Source organism: Sturnus vulgaris, chromosome 5 (assembly GCF_052056855.1).
Source record: "Sturnus vulgaris isolate bStuVul1 chromosome 5, bStuVul1.hap1, whole genome shotgun sequence".
Classification (NCBI taxonomy): Eukaryota; Metazoa; Chordata; class Aves; order Passeriformes; family Sturnidae; genus Sturnus; species Sturnus vulgaris.
This window is the reverse complement of record NC_142247.1, coordinates 47,483,519-47,505,530: the sequence shown is the minus strand read 5'-3', so window position 1 is coordinate 47,505,530 and position 22,012 is coordinate 47,483,519. Positions and strand designations below refer to the sequence as shown.

Genomic DNA, 22,012 nt, shown 5'->3' with positions numbered 1-22,012 from the left:
GCTGATGTACTGAGAGGCAAAACAACTCATCTGAGCACGCTCACAAGGTAACTGACAGAGCAGAGAATGGAATCCAACTCTCTGACTCAGTGCCCTGTTTACAGGACCATCTGATATTGGCAAATCACCTGCAAGGAGTTCTCAAAAATGGAGGCAATGGCCAGGGATTTTTTTCCAGTTTTTACTGTGAAGACTGTGGTAGAAAATATTTCCTTCCTTCTAAGTCGAGACAATTCATGTTCATATCACTTAGACTTTGGAAAGATCTCTCATCATGTGTCCTTGGAGAATCACCCTCAGAAATACTGAAGAGAAGGATGATGTATACCAGGATGCAACCTACATTGATCAATGCTGCCTTCCAGTGATTAAATACAAAAACTTCTTGTCTGGCTCCCCCACATTAATTGAAATATCTTTTCACTCTACCAAATACACCTCTGGACTTATTTTAGAATTTTTTATTTTATTTTTTTTTTAAAGTTTAAATTAAGTTTTTTCTCTGTTGAAATTCACTACATATTAAAAACCCTTTGGTCCACTTCAACCTCCTCACATCTCCAAACCATACTTCCATCATATCTCAGATTTGAGAAATACCTTTCTCTTTTTTACCAGTTACTATAGCTGGTCAGTTCAGTCTCCTACCAGCCACAGATGTCTTACACTCATTATCCTGCCCCTCTTCCCACATGACACAGAGTTTCCCCCCTTCTCCAATAAAAGTGTGAAGTAAAGCAGCAACACCAGGCTGTAAACAGCTAGGAAATTGAACTTATCAAAAATCTAAACCATAAGCATGGAAGTAAACTACGAAAACACCACACACAATTAAAACCCAAAATATTTAATCAATATTTACCAACTTACAGCAACTCCTGCTGCATTTATGTACAGGGATCACATGAGGTAAAAGGAGTAATCATCATGGGATCACGGATCATCCTGGTAAAGGAGTAGAAGACATTTGGCTGAGGAAGGACAAGCTGTGGTTGATGACTTGGGGTTCAGGGTTTTTTTTGCAGGGATTGTTGCTGCTGTTTTTTCTAAGTACAGTTTCCAAAGGTGTTTAATTTAGCTAGCTTAACCCTTCATTTATGTGATCTGAAGGATCTGAAGGATCCTTCAGATTCCTACTGAACAGCAGTGATGACTCAAAACAGGCATTTTTATTATCTTGCTGAATCAGCACCTGGGTTTACAGGAATGAAAGAACAAGGTGTTCTCCAAAGCACTTCCAAGAGGATTCTATGCAAGCTTTCGAACTGCAGATCCTCATAGTGAATCTAATCCAGCTTCCTGCAATACAGCCTGCAAAATTTCATCCCCTTAAACTCTGAGTGCAACACCTGGAGTTCAAGAAGAGCAGGCAATCTAAAATCCAATTCTGTTTTGGTATAGAGAACAAAGATAGACATAAGCCATATTCATCAAAACAGAAGTTATCTTCAACTAAAAGCTGCTTGGGTGGCTGGTGCCTTGATACTGCAATGCATCAACATCTTTACCAATAGTCAAGTGTAAAATCTACTGTATGCTTTGCTTTGAGACATTTGTGTGACCTGCTGGCTTATAGCTCATTTTTTAGCTCCTACCAGTGCATAACCACATGGAAGGTGTATGGGGATGGTTTCAGGGGAGGTACAGACTTGTCATTAGTAAACACAGAGAGGGTGGCCAAACTCTGAACAGTCTTCCTAGAGCGGTGGTTGCCAGTGTTTTAAAAGACATTTGGACAATGCCTTTAACAATCTGCTTCAACTTTTGGCCAGCCCTAGAGTGGTTCAGCCCAGGAATATAAAAGAGCAAGATGAAAGGGGTGGAAAGATGCTCTTCATGTCAACATACCAGCTTGGGCCCAGAACAAATCTAATCATACCTACAAAGAACTGTGACCAAAGATTTCAATTACCTACTATACAGATGCAGACAACTCAAGGTGTGTCTTCAGCTTAAGTTTTGGCCCGTCAAACAGAGGCATAAAACCTTGCTGTGCTAAAATGAGATCAACCTTTGATGGCAGAATTTGTCAAGAAGTAGGTGGGAAAGCATACCCAGACAACTGCCATGTTGCTACTCATTGTTTTATCTTGTTTTATCTTTATCCCCCTATGTTGTGATGGTTCAATCCCACATTGCACCCCCCTGTTCATGGTAATCCCAGTTACCCAAGTTCCCGCCTTTACCCTTTGTCCCTTCCCTATTTCCAGAGAATTCCTTGTCTATCTCCCCAGTCCACTCCCACACGATTGCCAATCCCCTCTGGCCCCTCCCATTGTTCCAGCAAGTTCTGTGCTTAAGATCCCTTCCTTGGTAAACGATTTGTTACTCTGTGCTGTACCCCGCCTATGTTACCCCCTATTGGTTCAGTATTTATGTAATCCTGCCTTGAGTTACCCCCCTAAGTTACCCTGATTGGTTATGGCATTGTACCCTCCCATGGGGGAGGTCCCCTATTTAAGCTGCTGCCACCCTCTGATCCTTGCCTTTTGTGGTGTCCCTTCCTCGATTCCAGTTGCCTCTCTCCCACTCTCCTAATAAACCCCTTTGGAATCACATAAGGACTCTCTCTCGATCCTTCGCTCCTCTCCAGACGTGTACACAGCCACAAGGGTTCAGAGCCCTACCCACATTCCGGGTTCCTCAGGATCCTGGAAGTGGGCCACTCTTGGCACTGGTCTGCCTGTGAGGCTATCCAGGGTAAGCCAGAGCAGAGTGGAACAGGCAACCACGTCACTGCCAAGCTGGAAAATCTGTCATTTTTTGCTCAAGCTCCCATAGGTTTTCAAGTTTCTGCCTTGTGCTTCAGTTCATAATAGAAGCATGCTCCTAATGACTAGCAGTAATTCTGACAGCAACACGACATCTTATGTTGATTTAAGGATGGGGAGAGCACCAGCTAGAGATACTGCTCAAATTAGCTGCCAAAAAACAAAACACCTACAGTCCACTCTAAGGCCGCTCTTGGTTCCTTCACAGGTCCATTGGTGACTGGAATGTTGAGGGAATGCACAGGAGCCAAGTGCTGGAGGCCTGACCTGGAGATTGCTTTCCTGCAAATTGAAAAGAAAAAGAAAAACACAAATGCATGGAGTGTATATATAACAAATATATCTCTCCAACATAATTACCCAATATCCACCCCAGCCTTCTCCAGAAATCAGAAGAGGCAGCAACGCGTTTCTTTTCATCTTCAGTGAAATGAGGCTTGAATGCCATCTCCTGCTAAAGCAGTTTAGGAAAAGAGTAAAGCAACCTGATCACTGGAAATTGTTGTTTAATGGAGATCAGTTACTCATCTGGCACTAAGCTGAAACACCAAATCCAGTGGACCATCTGTGGTTATGTTTGCCAGTGTCAGTGGAGTCCTTGTGCATTACACCTATTCCTTACACATAACTAGATCTGTTGAATCAATTTATGTAAAATTCCAAATACCACTTATAGGAGAAACAAAATACAAGATTTTACAAAGAAGCAAACTTGCTTTTACTTCGTTTATAGGCTGGAAAAAGTCATCCATTCGGCATCCAACTACATAAAACAGGACATGAGGATGCCACCAGGAAGGGAAGTCATAAACTGCTACTTTCTTTGATCATATCAGAATCCCTCCAGGAATTACAGCTTCTTTCTACTTATATTTCAGTTCTATCTTTCTGGTCCAAAGTAATTTTTGCATCTCTTGAGGCAGAAATGTGATCTTCCTCAGAAGTCATAGGTGGTGGCCAGAAACACTCCTGAAGCTGGCCCCAGAGTGCGGAGGAGATACCCCCTGCCTGTCTCCCTGCAGACACCCAGCCTCGACAAAGCTGCCTCCACCAGTGAGCCCTCAGGTGGAAGTACACTACGCTGCCAATGCAAAGTTCAGCTGCACCTGAACAGTCTCTTTCCCACAGCTTCCCAATATTATTGCATTGTATGTATTAGAATCTGATAGTAGTGGCCAAAATAATCTTACAGATTCAGCTGCAGTGATTCAGAGGACAAAAATCATCTCAGAGAGATATCTCCCTTTTTAATACACACATCCCCCACAAAGTAAAATGACAGGCTGTTTGTGTAAAGCGCATTTTTGTGATACTGCTCCCATAGTGCTGCAGCTATTTATAGTATCTCCTAATCTTACCACTGTCCCGAGAATAAAGGTCAATTGAGCCAGCGGAGACAATCCAGGTCAGCCATATGCTTAATAAATCTTTTAATTGCCCAGAAAATACACAGTGCAATATATATCTGCAGTAAAGGAGTTTGGAAGCCTTGCTGCTCACAGTGCATGTCTGGAAAAACCGAGTAAACTGAAGCAGAATCTCTTAAGTCCCCCCTCTTGTGGGCAGCATGAACAACTCAGAACATTAACATCAGCCTCTGATCATCCAATGCCCTCTTTCTACTTAATGTGGGCAAGACTGACATTAAGAGGTTTTTTTCCAAAATACTTTGCATTTGACAAAAAAAGGGAAGAAGCCCAAGGAAAATATTTTTACCATCTGGCAGTGTATCAGGAGGGAACAATTTAGCAAGAAATATTTTATGCCAAATATATAAGTACAACATAAAATACACATCTCAATAACTGGACAAAGGCCTTAGAGAAATAAGCTACAAGAAACTAAATAAAAGGGTTTTAAATCTATTTTTTAAGAAAACTTCCCAATATTTGGCAGTCTCCTTCCATGCTGTTTTTGGTATCAAGGTAGTTATTCAGGCTTCCTAAACACAAGAGTACATTCTTGTATCTATTTGTGTTTCATAACGTGTTAGTTTATTCGGGTGGAAACAGGGAAGTATCACTTTTTCCACTCTGCATCACTGACAGGGGTAAAGCAAACCTACTTATGCCTGTCCTCACAACAGAGGAAGGCAAATATGTGTAATGAGTGCTTGCAGACATCTCAGCATAATGCCTTGGATATTATCAGGTATCCGAAGTCAGAATGATATGCAAGCCTCCCACGGGAGAACCTGAGACTTGGCCCATATTTCTTTAAGAGCAAGCCGAGGCTAATGAGCCTTTCTGGGGGAGACCTGGCACAGTTTTGTGCCAACAGCCCTTCTTCTGCATACCAAGCTGGATTTATGGCTTTGTCTGGAAAATATGCAAAACACAAGCATGACAATAATGCCTTTTTTTTTTTTTCTGGTCTGTTTTAACATAAAAGCCTTAAAATGATCCCAGGGGTTGTAAATTTGCATGAGCCAGCCAGAAGTGAACCTTAGGCTCAAGGACAAGCTAAAAATGTCTACCTTTGCACAGTTTCTTATCAGAATTTTCTCTCAAAGCAAAGAGAGACAGAATGTCAAAACACTGTATGCACTGCAGAAGCCTTTTCCATCAAAAAAGGAGGTCAAGTTACAGAGCAAACACATGGCCTTCTAATAAATGTAAGACAGACAAGAGACGGGAAAACAGGGGGAAAGGGAAGGTAGCACAAATCTGATAACAGAGCAGATGCTGAGTATCCAGGTGTCCTGGGGTACAATGCAAAAATGTGTATTCTATCACCATCTGTTAAAATGTGGGAGGGGTGGTGATCCTTATCTCTGTGGGAGATATCCTCTGCTGATGTGCCATCTGATAAGATCGGGGGATGATCATCGTTATCTTTTCACAACCCATCCTTCCTCCAGAAGATATATTCCGTTAATGGGCCATTAAGTCCTATTGTGTGACTGATAAGATTACATCATCCCATTGGGAGATGCCCCAACCAGGGGCAGGAGCCAAGCCTTTCCTACCTAGATAAAAAACTGGGGTTTGGGATGCGAAGGCAGACCTTTCCACTGGATCCCAGAGGAAAGTCAGACCTTTTCCACATCATCGCTGGATCTTCGGAGGAGGAAAACTGCACCTTCTACAGGAGCACTGCTTCAACTGAACCACATCCATCATCCAGGAGGACTGCAGCCACCATTTATACGGACTGCTACCAACACCCTGACTGACAGGGTGTCAGGTTGTATTTCTGACTGTGTTGGTGGTTGTTTCTTTTATATTATTGCATGTATTTTATTTTTTCTCTTTTCTCCTATTAAATTGTATTACTGACTTGGAGTCTCGCACTGGTTTTACTTTCAAACCAACACATTAATTGGCGCCCAACGTGGGGCACGAAGGGTACTGAGAAAAGTCAGCATTACAATTTTGTTTTCACCATGATTCTCAACATGCTTACATGGGTTTTATATCTTGCTCTCTATATTTTTCCACACATGGGGAACTATCTGCCAGCTGTAATGCTCCTGTGTAGACCAGGATATGGTATAAAAATTGCTTTATTGGCCTATTATGTCTACTGCATGATAACCTCTGAGGCAATAAACATAATCCGGAATATATACTCGACTTTGTTTGCTTGTCCTAGTCTAGGTTGCTACATCCGGGGTTTTAACAATCACACCCAGCCCTTGGCGGGAGGGGTAAAGGATGATTTTTTCCAATCTTTCCGGCCTGATACAGTAGTTTTTGGAAATGTTGAGTTCCCGCTGGATGCTAAGGACAGCATGATATTGTTGTTAGTTCTGCTTTGTCTCCTCTGCACAGCTTTTACAGCCTACAACATGCTTAAAAACAAAACATTACATGGTGTATTGCTGCGTATTCTTGAGGAAGAGGAAAAAAGAAACAAATCAACTTCGTCCACGTCTGCACAGAGTGTCACAAAGAGAAGAAGAACCAACCAAAAAGCAATAGTGTCCGTGTCTATGCAGACTGCCACAAAGGAGGAAAAAGCCAAAAGCAAAGCAACAGTGTCCATGTCTATGCAGACTGCCACAGAGGAGAAAAAAGCCAGAAGTGCCATCAACATCTCCACACAAACCATCACTGAGCCAGAACAGCCTAGACCAGTAGCAGTTGCCCCCGTTCAGGAGAAGAAATCAAAGAGCAAATCAGTCCGCATAGTGACTGATGAGGACGTGGCAGGACCTTCGCACCCAGCAGAAGTGACAGAGCCAGAAATCATCACTCGCTCTCTATCCCTGGGTGAGCTGCGTGACCTGCGGAGGGAATTCACCCGCCAGATAAATGAGTCCATCTTGACCTGGCTGCTCCGCATCTGGGACGCTGCAGCCAATGACACCATTCTGGATGGAAGTGAGGCCAGGCAACTGGGATCTCTGTCCCGGGATGTGGTCATTGACCAGGGGATTGGGAGAACCCAAGAAACTCTCAGCCTCTGGCGGCGACTGCTGACAAGTGTGAAAGACAGATACCTTTGTAAAGAAGATCTTCAGGTGCACCAAGGAAAATGGAGCACAATAGAACAAGGTATCCGATGCCTGAGGGAACTGGCCGTGCTGGAGATCATTTTCTCAGAAGATGAGAGATTTCCTAAGAGCCCAGACTGTGTCTGGTGCACGTCACAGATGTGGTTGAGATTCACACGGCTTGGACCAGAGATGTATTCCCGTTACCTGGCAACGCTGCAGTGGAGGGAAGGTGAGGACATGGTAGGCGTCTTGGCCAATAAACTAAGAATTTATGAGGACACTGTCACAGCCCCATTTCGTACCCATGTCTCATCCGTGGAAACAAGGCTGGTGGAGCAAGTCCGAAGCTTGATTGAAAAGGGCCATCAGAAACCAAAAAAAGAACTTAAGGAAAAAACTACCAGAATCAACAAGAGTTTCTGCCATTAGGAGCCGGCGTTCCTCAGGCAGGGAGAAAGGACACACTCCACGAGGTAACCTCTGGTTTTTCCTTCAGGAGCATGGAGAAGACATGAGGAAGTGAGATGGAAAACCCACCTCCTCCTTAGCAGCCCGGGTACGTGAGCTGAAAAGAGGGACACCTACCCCAAGAAGCTCATCTAGAGTCAATGCTCCTCCAGTCTCTCGTGTACAGAACTCCAGACAGTATCAGAATGATGATATGACTGATCCTCTTGAAGAAACCTCAAGAACCTATTTACAGGGAGAGAGCAACGTGTACCAAGATCAGGAATAGAGGAGCCCTGTCTCTAGCCAAGTAGAGGAGAGGGATAATCGGATCTATTGGACTGTGTGGATCCGATGGCCTGGCACATCCGACCCACAAAAACATAAGGCATTGGTTGACACCGGCGCCCAGTGTACTCTGATGCCATCAAAGTATGTAAGGGAAGAATCCATCTCTATTTCTGGGGTAACAGGAGGATCCCAGCAGCTGACTGTAGTGGAGGCCGAAGTGAGTTTAACTGGGAACAGGTGGCAGAAACACCCCATCGTGACTGGCCCAGAGGCCCCATGCATCCTTGGCATAGACTATCTTAGAAATGGATACTTCAAAGACCCAAAAGGATATCGCTGAGCTTTCGGGATAGCTGCTGTAGAGACAGACAACATTAGAAAACTGAAGACCTTGCCTGGTCTTGCAGATGACCCCTCTGCTGTGGGACTACTGAAAGTTGAAGAGCAACAGGTACCAATCGCCAGAACAACAGTACACCGTCAGCAATACCGTACTGACAGAGACTCTGTGATTCCCATCCATGAAATGATCCATAAACTGGAGAGCCAAGGGGTGGTCAGCAAAACCCACTCACCCTTCAACAGCCCCATCTGGCCTGTGTGTAAATCTGAAGGAGAATGGAGATTGACCGTAGACTATCGTGCATTGAATGAGGTGACTCCACTGCTGAGCGCTGCTGTGCCAGACATGCTGGAACTCCAGTATGAGCTGGAGTCCAAGGCAGCAAAGTGGTATGCCACTATCGATATTGCCAATGCATTTTTCTCCATTCCTCTGGCAGCAGAATGCAGGCCTCAGTTTGCTTTCACCTGGAGGGGCGTGCAGTACACCTGGAATCGTCTGCCCCAGGGGTGGAAGCACAGTCCCACCATCTGTCATGGACTGATCCAGGCTGCACTGGAGAAGGGTGAGGCCCCCGAACATCTATAGTATATTGATGACATCATTGTATGGGGCAGCACAGCAGGGGAAGTCTTCGAGAAAGGAGAGAAGATTATCCAGATTCTGCTGAAAGCTGGTTTTGCCATTAAGGGAAGTAAAGTTAAGGGACCGGCTCAGGAAATTCAGTTTCTAGGAGTCAAGTGGCAAGATGGACGTCGTCAGATCCCAACAAAGGTAATTAATAAGATCACCGTTATGTCTCCACCTACCAACAAGAAGGAAACACAAGCTTTCCTAAGTGCCATAGGCTTTTGGAGAATGCACGTTCCTGAGTACAGTCAGATTGTGAGCCCTCTCTACCTGGTTACCCGCAAGAAGAACGATTTCCACTGGGGCCCTGAGCAGCAGCAAGCCTTCGCCCAGATCAAGCAAGAGATTGCTCATGCAGTAGCCCTTGGCCCAGTCAGGACGGGACCAGATGTGAAGAACGTGCTCTACTCTGCAGCTGGAAACCATGGTCTGTCCTGGAGCCTTTGGCAGAAGGTGCCTGGTGAGACTTGGGGTCGACCACTGGGATTCTGGAACAGAAGCTACAAAGGATCTGAAGCGATCTGCACTCCCACAGAGAAGGAGATCTTGGCCACCTATGAAGGAGTTCAAGCTGCCTCAGAGGTGATTGGCACAAAAACACAACTCCTCCTGGCACCCCGACTACCAGTGCTGGGCTGGATGTTCAAGGGAAAGGTGCCTTCCACACATCATGCCACTGACACCACATGGAGCAAGTGGATTGCTCTCATCACTCAGTGCGCCCATTTCGGGAATCCAAATCGCCCTGGGATTCTGGAAATAATTACAAACTGGCCTGAAGGTGAGATTTTTGGATTGTCTTCTGAAGAAGAAGAGGAGCAAGTGGCACGTGCTGAGGAAGCCCCACCATATAATGAGCTACCGGAGACTGAAAGATATGCGCTCTTCACTGATGGTTCCTGCCGAATTGTAGGCACTAACCGGAAATGGAAAGCTGCAGTATGGAGCCCCACACGACAAGTTGCACAAGCTACCGAAGGACAACGTGGATCGAGTCAGGTCGCAGAGCTAAAAGCCATCCAGTTGGCTTTGGATATTGCTGAACGAGAGAAGTGGCCAAGGCTCTATCTCTACACTGACTCATGGATGGTAGCTAATGCTCTGTGGGGATGGCTGGATCGCTTGAAAAAGGCCAACTGGCAACGCAGAGGGAAACCCATATGGGCAGCTGAGATTTGGCAGGACATTGCTGCCCGAGTAAAGAAATTGACCATAAAGGTTCGACACGTGGATGCACATGTGCCCAAAAGCTGGGCTAATGAAGAACATCACAACAACGAGCAGTTGGACCGAGCTGCCAAAGTGAAAGTATCACAGGTGGATCTAGACTGGCAGCACAAGGGAGAATCATTCCTAGCTCATTGGGCCCATGATGCCTCTGGTCATCAGGGGAGAGATGCAACGTACCGATGGGCCTGTGACCGAGGGGTGGACCTTACCATGGACAGCATCTCACAGGTCATCCACGACTGCGAGACCTGTGCCGCAATCAAACAGGCCAAGCGGGTGAAGCCTCTGTGGTATGGTGGACGATGGTCGAAGTACAGGTATGGGGAAGCCTGGCAAATTGACTACATCACCCTTCCCCAAACCCGCCAGGGCAAGCGCTACGTACTGACCATGGTGGAAGCAACTACAGGATGGTTAGAGACCTACCCTGTGCCTCATGCCACTGCCTGGAACACCATCTTGGGCCTAGAAAAACAAGTCCTTTGGAAGCATGGTACCCCTGAGAGAATTGAATCAGACAACAGAACCCATTTCAAGAACGGCCTTATCAACACCTGGGCCAAAGAACATGGCATTGAATGGATATATCATATTCCTTACCATGCGCCAGCTGCCGGGAAAGTTGAACGGTGTAATGGACTACTTAAGACTACTTTGAAAGCACTTGGTGGTAGAACCTTCAGAAATTGGGAAATTAACTTGACCAAAGCCATCTGGATGGTTAACACCCGAGGGTCCATCAATCGAGCCGGTCCTGCCCACTCTGAACCCCGGCACACAGTAGATGGGGACAAGGTCCCTGTGGTACACATGAAAGGTATTTTAGGAAAGACTGTTTGGATTAATTCCACCACAGGCAAAGGCAAACCAATCCGTGGGATTGTTTTTGCTCAAGGATCTGGTTGCACTTGGTGGGTAATGCAGAAAGATGGGGAAACCCGTTGTGTACCGCAAGGAGACCTAATTTTTAGTGAGAACTGTATGTAAGGTTTCATTTTGTATTATATATCAGTAAGAGGGTATTGGTTTGGGTATGATGTAGATGGTAATAGAATAAGGGGTAGATTATGTCCTGGGGTACAATGCAGAAATGTGTATTCTATCACCATCTGTTAAAATGTGGGAGGGGTGGTGATCCTTATCTCTGTGGGAGATATCCTCTGCTGATGTGCCATCTGATAAGATGGGGGGATGATCATCGTTATCTTTTCACAACCCATCCTTCCTCCAGAAGATATATTCCGTTAATGGGCCATTAAGTCCTATTGTGTGACTGATAAGATTACATCATCCCATTGGGAGATGCCCCAACCAGGGGCAGGAGCCAAGCCTTTCCTACCTAGATAAAAAACTGGGGTTTGGGATGCGAAGGCAGACCTTTCCACTGGATCCCAGAGGAAAGTCAGACCTTTTCCACATCATCGCTGGATCTTCGGAGGAGGAAAACTGCACCTTCTACAGGAGCACTGCTTCAACTGAACCACATCCATCATCCAGGAGGACTGCAGCCACCATTTATACGGACTGCTACCAACACCCTGACTGACAGGGTGTCAGGTTGTATTTCTGACTGTGTTGGTGGTTGTTTCTTTTATATTATTGCATGTATTTTATTTTTTTCTCTTTTCTCCTATTAAATTGTATTACTGACTTGGAGTCTCGCACTAGTTTTACTTTCAAACCAACACACCAGGTGATCATATCTCATATTGCTTTGACAAATTACACCACCTGGCACTTCTTCAATGGTAAGGTAACATGATTGTCTTTTAGTTATCTTTCCCAGAAATTTCATCTCCACCGTGCTGAGTGTGTGAATGAAAACACAGGCTTGACAGTCAGCCTTTCCCACAGAAGTAATCATTGTTTCCCTGATAAGAGACAGACAGTAAAATGAATCTGTGGTTTCATCACATATTCCATTCTTCGGACTATGAAGAGCACAACTTTGTTAAAATGGGCACGACCAACCCAGTTGCTGGTGTAGTAACCAACAGCTAGGAAGTATTTCATCATAAAAAAACAAGTTGTATTTTGATAACTACTTTTTCACATCCAGTAATACTTATGTCTAGTAGATGCTATTATTGACTTAGCTAACACACCACCATTGAGAACAGGCATGGGTACACATAAATGCCTATGTCATTGAATACAAAACTGACAAAAATAGCTGATACTAATTCCATAGTTGATACCACTAAAGAAATTCTTTAACAGAGCAGTCAACTGTCTTGAAAGCCAAAAGCAATCAGACATTCAAGACATTCAACTACACTAACTGACTTTTTTATTTTTTAAAAGCATTACATTTGCATTTTGCTGAAAAGTCAGGCAAGACTCAACCTACTTATCAGATCAAAGGATACATATTCGATCCAGGGAGATGTGAGCTGATATCCCAGCCTTTGGCTTTATTGAGCCTTTTCCTCCACTGAAGGCATATAAATATCCTCCAATGAGTTCTTTAGACTGTACAGTTTTACCTAAACCCTCAAAGACCACAACAATTAGTCAATAGTATGCAAACTATTGAAGTGCTAGGAAAAAAAAAATCAATTTGGAATAGAAAGAGTAAGTTCTTATTGGTTGTGGTTATTAACAGATTTGACTGCCAATTCAGTTGTCACTGGTGTTGGAGTTGCTGCCTTTCCAAGGCTGGGGTTATCATCCTTCTTTGTATATGAGCATTACCATTGGGGTAGCCTCAGGTCCAAGTTTGAGAAAATATAAAAATGCAGAGACTGGCTTCCCGGATCCTATGGCTAGCACATCTGCCAGGAAAGATGGTTTTGGGAGTCTTTTCTCCAAGTTAATCTAGATAGTTACAGAGAAAGGGATAATCATTTTTATAATGATGTTTCAGTTACAGTAGCCCTGAATTTCTCTGAATATTCAATGTGGATAAACCCTACACCTGCCAGCCCTCAGCTTTGCCAACTAGAGCTAGAAAAGCCCTGTACAAGGCCAAACAGCACCTGTATACTGTATGAACAAATTATATGCGCCTGAGTTTATTTGGAGGTGTTTTTCACTCCAGCAATTTGATGCTTATGGATGTTATGAAGAAAACGTACTGGCTAATCTATGGCATTATTTAAGTTTTCCCCATGCATCTCTGCTGACTGCATCAGGACCCTGAAACCCACTGTTCCCAGCTTGCCTTCTGGGCATGTATTGTTCACCTTTTCAGCTGACCACTGGGCAGTGATTATTTCACTGCAACATTGACTCCCAGATTTTTTGAATTTGCTAAGAAAGGAGCCAACTTCAGCCAAATTAAATAATCTGTCTGGTGCACCAACCCATTCCTGACAGTAGCCAGTAGCAGGTGTTTAGAGAAGCACTGGCTCAAATTGGGTGATCCTTCCCCTGACATACTCCAGTCACAGTTTCCAGTAATCAGTAGTTTAAGGACTTCCTGAGCTGGAGGCTGCTTCCAGACCTTTGCACTTAATAGCCTGTAATGGCTTTTTACTCTAGGAATGTGTTGGTCTTGTGAAATCTTACATAGTGATTCATGTGATTGTGAAAATACACCATGGAATCAATATAAACAAGAATACTAAAAGTAAAACATAGACATGAGACAAAGGAAAATATAATTATTTCATTATATTTGCTGAAATCACTTTGCTGTGAATTGCTGACTTTTTGCTGTTATGTATTTCTTGCCACTATAATTATAAATTGTATCCATTTTTTATGTATAAAGAAAATGCGAGCTTATGCAAACATGAAAAGGCTTGTTACTGCTGTTACCTGCTTGCTAGGAGTGTAACCTGAGAACATGTTCAAGCTTTGTCCAGACCTGGTGGGGACCTTGTAGCCACTGCTGCTTGGAAGCTAGCCAACATGTTCGGGCTTGCTTGGACTTGTACCCCAGCACAGTAAGCACGACACGACCCCACCAGAAACTGCCTATAAAAGGGCAGTGACCAAGGGTAGGAGGGATGTGTTGGTGAAGCTCAGACTCCCCACATCCCCAGTGCTGCCTGCCCATCCCTTATCAACCAATTAATAAATTGCCTTACTGATTGACCTACCCTATTGTGATGAGTAATTTATAACAGTCTTTTCCTGAACCCATTTATAGTCTTGGTCTCCACATATTACATAGCAGGCTATGTAATAAGCTCCACAATTTAATTATGGGCTATGTAAATTACTTCCTTCTGTCTGCTTTTAAAATTCTGCCTGATAATTCAATTTCTGTATGACCATTGTAAGTAACAGTAAGAAATCACTTGCCTCTCTACACCTTCTGTGACTTTATGAATCTTTTGATACATCCCTTAAATAACCACAACCCCAAGTGGAAGCACCCTAGACTGCTTAGACTTCTGCTGATCCTGGATCTGTTCTATCTTTATCAATGTTCTGTAGCTCAGTTGCAGGGTTTTTTTGATGTAGAATTGCCAGAACTAGAAAAAAAATATTCAGCATCTGGCTGCACCAGAGTGGTAGTATCATCACAGTTTCTGCACTGCTCTCTTTGATTATCCAAAGACCTCTTTCCTGAGTGTTAAATGATATATAAAATCCAAGGTTGATAGCTTTTTAATCCTGCACATGCATTATTTTGTCTTCACTGATCTCACATTTCAACTGCAATCTGCTTCAGTCATTCAGCATCGTGAGATCCTTCTAAAAATTTCTGCAGTCAGGCCATGCCCACTCTAATTGTGCAATGCAACAGGGAGCTTTGTCCCCTTTCATTTTGTTTCCAGTTGCTGTCTACACTTACACAATTGTTTAACCACAAGGACACCATGTCTTTCACCCCTGGTTTCTGTACCAGAAGCTGTTTTTCTTACCCCTTGAAGCTTTCTTGAAGCCCACATGGACTCTCCTTGGCCAGACCACCCCAGTTCACAGGCCTCATGCCTCTGTCAACAACCTCTGCAAGATTCAACCATCCTGGTATGGAGAAAGTTGTGCTGGCTCTCCTCCAGTGCACCACGTTCAGCTATGCATTTACTAATCCTGCATCTTAGCAGCAGCTTTACCAGTTTCTCTGATTAAAACTTGCTGCTGGATTTCCCCATCAGCACTCTTTGAACTCATATGACCACCCCACTGCTTTAGGAGTAGAGGTCACTTAACAGAGGATTTATAAAGCCCTCTCAGCAGTTTCATATTTGAATTCCACCAGAATACTTAGCAAAATCAAACCTTAGTGGTTAGTTACTGACCCTTTTGTCAATGTGGTTGCAAGCCTCCTACATTAACCGTTCCCATTTTCCTCAGGCTCATCCACACAAGTAGCAGCTCAGCCTAGGACACTCTCAAGCACCCTCAGCAGTGAACATTGATGCAAGAAATTCAATTAGCACTAAAAGAAACATACCTTTGAAATGCTTTCCTAAGCATCTGTCACTCCCTGCTGCTCAGGGAACCAGTGTATAGAAAAGCCAAGATTTGGGTAATTTCCCAGCCAGTCAACATCCACATCACCAATATCCCAAACAAACCTTTCCTGTCTCTCTTTCCACCCCTCAGCACACAGAGCTGTCTGAAAAAAAGGTGCATGCAAACTGGCACATCTCCATGAAGCACTGCAGCTCCATCCAGCTTTGCTTTCAGCCTCAAGCCCAGCCCTCCTGTACCTGGAGCAGCTCACATCCACTAGAGACTGACCTGAAGAGAGTGAAACAAATTTCCACTACAACAATCTTCCGACATACCTCCAACAGCAACCACAGAGCTGCAACACAGTGCATCGACTCCCTGGTAAGTTCTGGTAGGAACATTTGGATCTACCACATCAAACACGTTATTCAGCTTGCATTGAGAAGATGCAAGACCAAACAGAGCCAACAAGCCTTCCAACAAAAGGAATTACAAGGCAAAGCAAAAGGAGCAGAAAGGAACTGCAGAAAGTTGGACCAGGTTAACAGAGGAAATGCCTCTACCACATGATGATGTCTTTTCTGCATCAACGCTGCAGTTCACAGACATTTATGTGTTACGCACATGAAAGGATATTTTGTATAAAGAAGAAATATCTTTTGGTATTCTTGAGGTATGCCCTTCAAATTCTGGGTACAAGAATGGCAGGTTACTTTTCCTATACCAAAAGAATAAAACGGATTAATGAAACAGATTGTGTGTTACAAGAGGCATTCACAAGTTGTGGCATGAATATGTTTGCAGTTTCTTGAATGTAGACATGCAAATCATCACTGCCCTGTGGTTATACTTGGAGCTTGATTTAGTGTCCAAACAGTGCAAATCCAAATGCCAAAGATCTCTACTATTAATTTTTTTCTCTTCTGTGCTTCACTTGACCAGTAGGCATATATTAAGCACCAAATCTTACCTTCTGGAAAGCAATTTATGATTTCAATTTGATCCTGAACTGTGCTAAATTATTCAATCCCTTAAATCTTATCTTCATCAAGAATTCATCTTATCAGAAGCCAGAGAAAGCACACAGTTTTGTGTCAGCTCCTATCAAGGTGACCAATTTATCTTGTCCCATATCTACAAGTTGCTTCAGTCTCTATTGCACTAAAATCAGGGTGACTTTGTTCCTGCATGCCTTCATTAGCCAGGCCCGGCATCCAGCTCATTCCCCTGGAAACTATAACAATCCTCATCTGCAATGTGGAAACTGAAAATGGCTTAGATCCAAGACTTAGATAATTAATAAATAAGATAATTATGCGGAAAAGTCAAAGTCATGTGGAATTCTCTCTGAGCTCCTATCAGGGGTCAGATTTCCTTATATCAACAGTTAGCATTCATTTCTTCCTTTTGCTCACTTTAGGGTTTTCTTGCCTTTACTCTTAATTTATTCTCTAGATTTCTTAGCAAATAGGATAAAACATGAAGGAGACTTATGGTACAAGGCAACTAAGTTTTAGGACCAACAGGATTTCTCCCAATATTTTGTTTAAAATTTCTGAAAAGATATGTACAAATAGGGTGGTTTCTCTTGCCACAAAAAGTGACAAGCCTCAGAGGACTCCTTGTAGTAACAGAAATGTCAACATTAAATTTCACAAGGAGGAAAGGAAAAAAGTGATACAGTTGGTGATGCAATAAAGATGAAGAGTATTCTGTATCTCTGTAATTTACTGAGAAAGGGACTAACAAAGGAGCCTAGGAAAGCTGGGGATAAAAATCCACAAAAGCTTTCTTGAACTTATTTATTTTGCTTTATTTTTGCTTCAGTCAAAACCAATTTGTTTCAGAAAAGCATTTAAATGTTTTCTAGCCTTTAGCTTTTAAAGCTATGAATATCAAATCTGGAAAAGACCTTTTAGGTCATGAAATCCAGTCAACTGTATTTCAGGCAAACTTATCATATGTTTGAATTCACAAACTTAAAGACTCATTTCAAATCTAGCCCAGTTGTACCTTCTGTCTTATTCCTATTGAGAAGCTATGGTAGATCTCCACTCTTTTCATCATTAATTTTTTTAAAAATTTCCATCCAATATGCATGCCCCTGCACAATCTTCCTTAAATTCACCTTATTAGGATTCTCAGATTTCATCCAAAGAGTTAAAGTTGAACTGACAACCAATGATTTTATATGATCCTTCTACAGAATAAAAGGCACATTTAAGTTTTGATCCAGAAATCTTTCAACCTTTGGATCAAAATCCTTTGAGTGAGTTTATGTAGGGCAGAGATGTGCATGGGGAGTTAGAAGCTCCCATTTCAAAGATTCTGGAATCAGCCAAGTAACCAAGATGATAAAATTTAATCACTGTCTTTCCAAGCAAACAACAAGAAATGCTCTAGGGAACTCCGAGCATAAATGATTTCCAGCTGCATCACAGGCTGGACATAAGTGTTAGAGAAGATTGATACATTTTCTTACTATTTCAGAAAACAAAAGAAGTCTGAATGGGAACAATTTTCATAACACATTTTCATACATTTCATCCAGACAAAAATCATGTGATATGCAGGACTTGCATTCTGTAGTTCAAGTATAGACAAACAGTGGTGACCACAAATTGGATGGATGTGACTATGGTATGATTGTGGCTATTTTTTAAATAATATTCCAAAATTTTTAAAAAGAGTGCAGATATTCTATGTTATCACTCTGACAACCAGATTTTTTAAAAAATTAAGCTGTTTTTTCAAGGTACTTCTTTGTTGCATCAATCAATATACATTTGATCTGGAAGATAAGGAGAAAGAAAACAAAACAAGACATGGAGGAAAGGAGGAATTTAGAGCAGAATTTTTACATTAGTCTTGGAAATGTTTTCTTGCCACTCAGATGCTAGCACATGCTTTCTAAAATAACTTAATTTAAGGTAATTTCTATGTCAGACCAGAATCCTTCATTGGTACAAGCTGTTTACACAGGCAGAAATGTCATTATAATTCAAGGACTATAGAGCCTCATATAAACTATATAATAAACTACTATGTTTTTCTTTTTTTCTACAGATCCAGTGTTTGCCTTGCAGTTTTGCACTGTAGGCTTTTGACAGTTGTTTCAAATATGGATTTTTTTTTAACCTTTCCATGCCCCTGAATCATTAAGTGTTCTTTTCTTTCTTTGTGTAGTATCTTTTCCTTGAAAATGGAAACACCAAAAATTGTGATTGTCCATTTCCACATTGTTTCCCTTTATAAGCATGTAAGGGTCTCAGAGGGGTTAAAAATAAAAATCTTCCATTTCTGAGTATGAAAAGAAAAATTGAAAAGTAAATGGAGATTCATACTTACTAGACAAAAAAAAATTAAAAATAATGCCAAAGTTTATAGACTGTGGATTTAAGAAAAAAAAGGAATATTACAGGGGATGCCAGAACAAGTTTATTATCAAGTATTGATAGAAGAATCAAATTTTCTTCCTTACGGGTATATAAATACCTAGGATTCAAGGAAATAATAAAAACAAGCTTTAAAACAATCCAAAACAACCAGTTTTTTCTAACAAAAGTTTTTGCAAGTACACAGGACAGAGAGAGCTCTCTTCTGAAAAGCAAGTTAGACTTTTACACTCCAAAAAGAGAGTCTAGAGAGCAGAACAGGGAAGGGAGTTCAGACTTTTCCTGCACAGTTCATCACCAAAAAAAAAAAAAAAAAAAAAAAAAAGGGAGGGAATCCTACATTTACTTTTCATTAGAATGACACTCAAAAAAGACAGATAAAAATATAAAACAACCATTCACTAACCAAATAAATTCTATTTTTTCTCTAAGGAAGGAAGTCCAGCAACTGAGATAAGACAATGTTTTTTTCCCCCACTTTCCATCCCCCGGATACTATGAGATACAAAAACTGATGCAAAAAAAATTCAACAAGTGTCTTTTTCTTTTCGTTCCTCACCACAAAGACTGCACAGTTTGATGGTATGCATCTAACTCTGTACTTTAAAAAAATTGTTTTTGAGCACCTGAGACAAGAGGCCCCTAATGCCTCAAGGGGCTGGGAGCTGTCAGGTGAGACAAGCACCACCATGATCCAAGCACCTTCATCCTGTCCATATCATTCCCAACTTTTGTCCTTTCCCTCTGGCATGGTTTTTATGCACCCATCCCAAGGAAGCAGATGCATGTCCACCACTTTCAATTCCCTCTGTTTGAGGCAAACTGAAAGAGCTCAGCAGAAGATGGAGAAAGAGAATTTACTGCAGTAAGTGAATGACACATGAAAACAGAAAGCATAAATTCTCCAGCAAATCTGTGTAGAAACCTATCCCGGCAGGACCCCATCCAAAGCTTCTAATCAAAAGGTTTTGATTACTTTTAAAAAGTTTAAGGATCAAAGAACAGAGGCTTAGGGATAAAATTTCATCCAAAAAAACCTTAAACCAGGAATGAAGGATGTGCGTAGAAAATAAAGTGCATCCTTCCCCTCTCCTCATCAGAAACAACTGTATGCCAATACAGAAATGAGGAAAAAGTGCATCTCCTGACAAGATTCCCCCTCTTCCTTCAGTCCACAGAAAGCAGAAAACTTAAGAAACAGCTTAAAACTAGCTTCCAAAACTGGAAGAGAATCTGATCAAGCCCTGCTCTAAGGTGTTAACCTCAGAATACTCAGTGTGTTTATAAAAAATGAATTCCCACTCACAGAATCACAGAATATAGTGAGTTGGAAGGGACCCATCAGGATCAAGTCCAGCTCCTGGCTCTGCACAGGGCATCCTGAGAATCACCCCGTGTGCCTAAGAGCATTGTCCAAATGTTTCTTGAACTCTACCGGGCTTGGTGCTGTGACCACTGCCCTGGAGAGCCTGATCCAGTGCCTAACCACCCTCTGGGTGAAGAGCTTTTTACTAATATTCAACCTGCATCTCCCCTGATGCAGTTTCAGACCTTTCCCTCCGGCCCTGTCACTGCCACAGAGCAGAGATCAATGTTGGCCCTTCTCTTCCCCCCATGAGGAAGTTGTAACTGCAGTGAGGTCTCCCCTCAGTCTCCTGCAGGCTCAACAGACCAAGTGCCCTCAGCCACTCCTCGTACAGCTTCCCCTCAAGGCCCCTCACCATCTTTGTTGCCCTCCTTTGGACTCTCCAACAGCTCAGTGCCTTTTTTATATTGTAGCACCCAAAACTGTTCCCAGCACTCAAGGTGAGGTGGCCCCAGTGCAGAGCAGAGCAGGACAATCCCTTCCCATGCCTGGTTAGCGATGCTGTGCCTGATGAACCCCAGGACAGGGATGTCCCTCCTGGCTGCCAGGGCACTGCTGGATCATGTGCAACTTGCATGACCCCCAAGTCCCTTTCCATGGCACTGCTTCCCACCCTCCCATTCCCCAGTCTGTCCATATACCCAGGGTTCCCCTGTCCCAGGTGCAGAATCCGGCACTTCCCCTTGTTGAACTTCAATGATTGCCCACTGGGTGATTCCCCAGTCCCCTAATTTGTCCAGGTCTCTCTGCAGGGCATTCCTGCGTTCAAGAGAGTCAACAGCTCTTCCCAGTTTGTATCATCTGCAAACTTGTTCAGTGTCCCTTCCAGTCCTGCATCCAAGTAATTTATGAAGATGTTGAAGAGTCTAAGACAGAGCCTTGTGGAACCCCACTGGTGACAGGTCTCCACCTGATGTCACCCCGTTCACAGTAACCCTTTGTGCCTAGCCCATGAGCCAGTACTCACCCATTGCATGATGTACTTATCCAGCTGTTTAGCTCCGAATAAAACATGAATTATCTACCAAAAATACTTATGATTTAAGCTTATTTTTGGTAATCAACTTTGGAGATGAATGTAACTTTTTTTTTTTTTTTAAAGCAGACTTTGTGTAGCAAACTTTAACATTTCTGCCTGGAGCAGAAATCACACAGGTTTCATATCAGATTAAGACAACGTCGTCTGTGTCATTCATCATTACAAATTTCACCAGAATCACAATGAGGGCCTTCTCCCTTCACCATGCAGCAGACACTGAATTGTGCTGCAGGGAGAAGCCGAGGCACTCTCAGTCAGGAGAGAGATTATTGCATTTCCCCCCAGCCCCAAGGCACAGCTGTCACAGGGTTGACCTAGGACTCAGTCTTGGAATATGGAAACTTTCAAGGAGACATTGAGGCAGAAAAGTGCAGGCAGTACATCAACTTGGGCAGTGATCTTTACAGCTGAGATGAAAGTAGAGCTCTTTAGCTTTTGTTAGCAGCTCTGTTGATCTAGTTAAACAAATGGTATAACTGGAGTTTGGGTTGCGTTTCTTTTCTTTTGGAACCAATTTAAGAAATGTTCATTTTTCTCATAATCTGCCCTTTTCTTTTTTTCATCTAAATTCTGTTAAATTATGCATATGTGGTTCTGCTTCCTCCCTGTTGACTCATCAGTAGTATACAAGCAGGCTAAAATAACCTCCACAATACAAAGCACTGTCAGATGCATATAACAAGCAAACAGCAGGGAGGAAGGAACCT

The 22,012-nt window shown here is 42.8% G+C and overlaps 1 protein-coding gene across 10 annotated transcripts in view; it reads right to left on the bottom strand.

The window, feature by feature from the left end:
* DGKI (diacylglycerol kinase iota) overlaps window positions 1–22,012 on the bottom strand; it is a 220,835-nt gene that overhangs the window by 123,663 nt on the left and 75,160 nt on the right. For 9 of the 10 annotated variants that reach the window (XM_014881596.2, XM_088165666.1, XM_088165668.1 and 6 more), the window contains exon 2: window positions 2,945–3,053. In XM_014881596.2, the coding sequence (XP_014737082.2) occupies window positions 2,945–3,053 (109 nt within the window). Of the gene's footprint in view, window positions 1–870; window positions 946–2,944; window positions 3,054–22,012 lie in introns of those variants that run through there. The other variant, XM_088165674.1, reaches the window with a different exon arrangement.